Source organism: Archocentrus centrarchus, chromosome 19, assembly GCF_007364275.1.
Source record: "Archocentrus centrarchus isolate MPI-CPG fArcCen1 chromosome 19, fArcCen1, whole genome shotgun sequence".
NCBI lineage: Eukaryota > Metazoa > Chordata > Actinopteri > Cichliformes > Cichlidae > Archocentrus > Archocentrus centrarchus.
The window spans coordinates 14700446-14706445 of NC_044364.1; the positions used below are offsets into that span (position 1 = coordinate 14700446).

General features: G+C 40.8%; 1 protein-coding gene across 1 annotated transcript in view; it reads right to left on the minus strand.

The window, feature by feature from the left end:
- Positions 1–5605, minus strand: part of adamts14 (ADAM metallopeptidase with thrombospondin type 1 motif, 14) — a 63108-nt gene extending 57503 nt beyond the window's left edge. Inside the window, exons 1-2 of the mRNA XM_030754710.1 lie at positions 5183–5605; positions 4424–4845 (exon numbers count right to left, since the gene is read on the minus strand). Of these exons, the coding sequence (XP_030610570.1) occupies positions 4424–4845; positions 5183–5261 (501 nt within the window). The 5' untranslated portion in view covers positions 5262–5605. The remainder of the gene's footprint in view (positions 1–4423; positions 4846–5182) is intronic.
- Positions 5606–6000: the final 395 nt, after the last annotated feature.

Sequence of the window (6000 nt, forward strand, 5' to 3'; positions counted from 1 at the left end):
AATACTACTAGAATAAAATATAGCAAAACAAGTTAAATGAAAATTGGTTGGTAGTACCTCTCTTTGTACTACATACCCACCTTTGAGGATCACAAATGCATCACATTCCACGCAGAGCTTTTTTTTGTCATAATAAATAGACCATCCAAGTACTTGTAGTGCACGCCAGTTGCACTTGGTGCATTTATAAAATTTAAGATTTGAGACAAAGCAATAGTGACAAATTACCTGTGTACCTTGAAAACCAAGCTAGCCGATTAGCCCTAGCTGACAATTTAGTGAGTTCCTAATCAGATCCAGTGCTCTCTTCTCCCCAGCTCCAGGTTCTTATCCAAACACAATCATTTCTGTTTTGCAAAAGTCAAGATGAACACAGCCAAAATGCCAGACTTGAGGCTTCAAAATTAACTGCATAAACCATGCGTAATGCAGGAGCTATGTTTATTAAATAACTAGAAAAACATAAGAAGTAAAAGAGAATACATGCAAGAATGGTGGTGAAAAACTTTACAGCTCATCACTTCCAACATTTGTTTCTTTGGACCTTGTTTAAAACTTTAAAAAAAAAAAACACCACGATTGCCATCTCCTGTGCTTGGGCTTATAACTAATGTCTATGTTTCTAGGTGAATAGGGCAGTGTTCTGCATAGGGCCAGTGTGTCACTCATAGCCACTGAAGGTTACACAGTTGCCTTTCAGAAAATTATGTGTGATTAGAGAACACAGCGTGTCATTGTCCACACACCACTCACTGTTATTACGTTAGAAAAGAAGAGAGAATTGTTTCTGTCTACTTGTTTTCTTAGTTTCAGGATATTTTGTGTGTTAATACTAATAAAGACTATGAAAATGGGAAGATGCAGTAATGATGACAACCAATTAAACACATTAGGACCCCTCTATTGTTTCTTTGAATTGTGCAAGACAAAAAGCTCTGCAGTCTTAGCAAACGCATCTAGAAGCAAAGAGATGAAATGCCCTTAAGAGTCAAAACAGGGTTAATTGCTGTCACCTGCAGACTTGAATCAGTATATTAAGTTTTATTGATTAATCTCTCTTTTTGTCTTTGCTATTGTAATTAATCCATTATCATTTAAAAGGAGGATTGCTCCTCAATGATCTTTCAAGTCAAGGTTGGATGAACTAAATAATCAATGTTTCACAATGTGTGTTCATTTAGAAAATTAATCATAAATTAAAGATTACACACATCTGTCTCATTTGAAGGGTGACTTCACTCTCCTTCCACACATGCTATTTTTGTTCACTCAAGAAAGTGACACTAAACCATATTTTTATTCTGTTAATGAACTAAGTGACTACAGTAATGAGTAATGTGAGGATTATTACCTGACTGCTCTAAGAGGCATTAATACACTTTGAAAATACACTATATTGCCAAAAGTATTCGCTACTCTGCTTTCACATGCATATGAACTTGAGTGATACACTATTCTTAATCCACAGGGTTTAATATGATGTCGGCCCACCCTTTGCAGCTATAACACCTTCAACTTATCTGGGAAGGCTTTCCACAAGGTTTAGGAGTGTTGATGGGAATTTTTGACCATTCTTCCAGAAGCGCATTTGTGAGGTCAGACATTGACGTTGGACAAGAAGGCCTGGCTTGCAGTCTCCACTCTAATTCATCCCAAAGGTATTCTATTGGGTTGAGGTCAGGACTCTGTGCAGGCCAGTCAAGTTCTTCCACACCAAACTCTCTAATCCATGTCTCGGACCTTGCTTTGTGCACTGGTGTGCAGTCATATTGGAACAGGAAGGGGTCATCCCCAAACTGTTCCCACAAAGTTCGGTGCATGAAATTATCCAAAATATCTCATTCTATCTTAACGCTGAAGCATTAAGAGTTCCTTTCACTAGAACTAAGAAGCCGAGCCAAACTCCTGAAAAACAACCCCACACCATAATCCTGCTCTACCAAACTTTGGCAAACTTTGGCTCACACTTGGCACAGTGCAGTCAGAGAAGTACCATTCTCCTGGCCTTCACCAAGGCCAGACTTGTCCATCAGATTGCCAGACGGAGAAGCGTGGATTCATTACTCCAGAGAGCACATCTCAACTGCTCTATAGTCCAATAGCGGTGTGTTTTACACCACTGCATCCGACGCTTAACATTGCGTTTTGTGACGTAAGGCTTGGATGCAGTTGCTCAGCCATGGAAACCCATTCCATGAAGTTCTCTATGCACTGTTATTGAGCTAATCTGAAGGCCACATGAAGTTTGGAGGTCTGTAGCAACTGACTGTATTAAATTCACTTTCACTGAGGAATTCACTGAGCTCCTGGGAGTGACCAATTCTTTCACAAATGCTTCTAGAAGCAGTCTACATGCCTAGGTGCTTCATTTTATACACCTCTGGCCATGGAAGTGATTGGAGCACCTGAATTCAATGATTTGCATGGATGAGTGAATACTTTTGGCAAAATAGTGTATATTGATATTGGGCAACACATTACTGGAATTGGTGTGCACATGACTGACATGAAGGAGCCATTTTTAATATTTATGGCTACTTTCAGTAAGTGTAATTCTTATAATAAGTATATGAGCTGAAGTTTGCATAGTTTAACATATCTGTGTAATGAAAATCATAAATACAAGATAAACAAGCATAAACATGGCATCCACCCATTCCTTTTCTACTGCTTATTTGGGGCCAGGTTGCAGGAGTAGTAGCCTAAGAAGAGAAGCCCAGACCTCCCTCTTCTCAGCCACCTCCTCCAGCTCATCCAGGGGAACACCAAGGCATTCCCGGGCCAAGTGAGAGATTTAACCTCTCCAGCATGTCCTGGCTCTATCTCGGGCCCTTATTAAGTCAAAGAATTAAACAAAACAAGAGATTTTTCTGGTTCATGTAACTTATTTACAATACATCCTAAATGAAGCGAGCTGCTATGAAAGTACGTTGCGGAAGTTAAATCGTATACATTAACTTGCAAAAGTATATTTGCATACTATGTGCTGGAATAATTCCTAGCATAGCTAACATAACTGCTACTATCTGACTTAATCAGCTTTTTTGCAATTTCAGCACCACACACTGGCCCGCTACAGCAATCTTAAATGGTCAAAACTTGGTTTAAAAATACAGCCTCCACAAGGTGGAGTCATGCCCAGAAAGGGCCTAACGATGATACCTGAGAATTTCTAAATAGCAGAGAGTTCCATTTTCAGAATTTTCTATTTTTTACAGAGGGGTGCTTCCGGGATAGTGCCGAATACATGGCACTTTATTGATGGAAAAAAATGCTCTTTTAATTGGGTAAAATAAAATTTGGTCATTTTTATTCAGACAATTAGTATAGATTCTGTAGTGTAGTGGTTTACACATTTGCCTAATAAACAAAAGATTGCTGGTTCAATCCTGAAAAGAGACACAACTCCCTTTGGGACTGTGTCAGGAAGGTTATCCAGTGTGAAATCAAACGTGCAGGAATAAATAATTATAATTAGTTCCATTTGCTACTACTTATCATGAATCATCTCAACTCTCTAAGTTAATTACAGTCATTTGATAGCTTATGATAGCTTTAATAGGGCCCTGTGATGGACTTGTGACCTGTCCAGGGCGTACCAGTGACAGCTGGGATAAGCTGCAGTCCCCCCTGTGAACCTGCACTGGATAAAGGGTTGAGAAAATGGATAGATGATGGATGAATGGCTTTAATAGGAAGTAAACAAGCTATCTGTTCATCAGCTCTCTCTCTCAAATCAAATCAGTCTTTCTAGCATTGTAAACTAGCTTCCTATACACCCACTCACAGCAAGTCCAACTGTGCCATGTCACTGTCTTAAGCCCATCCTTTCAAATACAATGTTAACACATATTATCTACCAGGCACTGTCAAATGCTGGGCCAATGTCTTCTACATGTACATAGACCTCATGCTATATTATCTGTGCACAGAAAGAAAAGTGAACAGACCCGTCTTTTATCAATTTTGAGCACTTGCTCAAGTTTGGAGATGTTTGTTTGATCACTGTCCAAACTAGTCTGGCTTAGCCTGACATAATGAGTTTGTGACCAATAAAAAAGCTGTATCCATGCAGTCAAACTAGGACAAGCATAGGCTAGTAGGTGGGATGGTTTAGTAAATATATACAAATGGGCAGCACAGAAATGATGTTGAGGGTAATGTTTGGTAAATAAATGAGGACTCTGATATTCCTTTAATACAGTGCAATCATGTCATTAAATATCCATACCGGCATGATGATGTTGTTTAACATCAAAAGATTTAAAGTATCACTTTGTATGTCACATGATGCTATTATGTGCAAGCATTAAGTGCCCTGGAGAACCCTCTAAATGTGAGTAAATATGTGTCAAATCATATTCTGGTTGACACTGTGCCAAAGAAATTATATTTGTGTTTGTGCTGCAGTAGTGACACTTACCAGTCCATCACAATTGCTGATAGCCACAGAAGCCTCTGGCATGTCAGTCACATCTCCAGTGAAAACACAGTCCCCTTGGATGTGTTCCTTGGCCTTTTCCTTAAAGTCCTCTTGCCATTCTACAAAAGCCCCTGGGGCCACCAGCCTCCTGTTGGCCCTCAGGCGGAGGTGCAGTTCTTTCCCAAACACAGTAACATTAAAAAATAAGTGCTGAGCCGAGGCTGAGGTGACTGAGGGCATCTCAGGGGCACCGCGGGCCACCCTTCTTCTGCTGCCAAAGACTGAGACAGCATCAGGAGAAGGAGCAGCAGCACCTTTACTTCCAATTCCAGCAGAGACCACATGAGAAATGTACCGGCCACGGGAGTCTGTGCTGAATGGCACGATAAGACCATATTCACTTAACTTTCCAGAGAGATTTTCTGATGAGACAGATAGTGTCAAGTGAGAATGACAGTCAGTCACCTATGAACATGTGCATAAGTGAGTAAAGAACTAAATAAAAACAAATAATCATCTGTAAGGCACAAAGAATGATCTTAGCATTAATGCTGTCTTTATGAAACAGCTATATATAGCTGACAGTGGAAATACAGCAACACCCTGTATTGATTGGCCAGTAAAGCTGTCAAGCCTTATTATGTTGGCATATCAATAGATACAAGCCCCCATTTTCCAATTTTTAAACTTTACAATGATCTCTCTGCACCGTACAAACGTGTAAAAAAAAAAAAAAAAAGGAAACAAATGATAACTCACCATGGGTTTTTGCAGCGAAAATATGCTCCAGAAATATTTGACTCAGTGAAAAGCACATCAATAAATACATACAATCCATAGCGAGGGCTGTAATGTGAGAGCTGCCAAGTTTTACTTTCTGCTGCAAACTTAGAGCAGAGTTCTTCCTCCTGGAAAAGCAAAAATGCTGGAGAAAAGTCCTCAGAGCTGAGCTCCAGCGAAGCAGCCGGGCATTTCTGAGCGTTTCCCTCTAGACGCCAAACTGACGGATACTCACTCACAAGTTGTTTTCAGTCTTTTGGCCTGCACTGAACTGCATAGACCAAGACTGCCCTATCCATTCAGGGAGCAAAGGGGGGGACATCTGGGGTCCTGATGACGACAACTCCCCGGTAAAAACCGGGACGGTTTGAAGAGGTTGTCCACTCCCCCCCCCCCCCCTTCTTCTTCTTCTTCTTCTCCTCTTTCTTCGTTAGGTAACTTTTAAAACGCAAGGAGACCAAGTTAACACACGCCTACGCTGAGGGGGAAAAAACTCAGAAGGGTTCAGATAATGTGTGCAGAGACAGAGTGTCCCGGTGGTGAAACATCTGCCGTCCAGTCGTGCACCATTACGCACCAGTGGCTCGGCTGCGTAACTCACAACTGCTCAACTTGAAGCCACAACCAGCCAATAGCGGGAGCGCCATCTCTCCCCTAGACAACCACAAATTTAGCCGTGCAACTTTAAAAGCTCTAAAAGTTCTCACTTTTTTTTCTCTCTCTCTCACAAATAAAGAAAAATGAAGGCAGGAAAGGTTTGCAGGATAAGTTCACAGTTTTCACAGTTTTGACGGCTG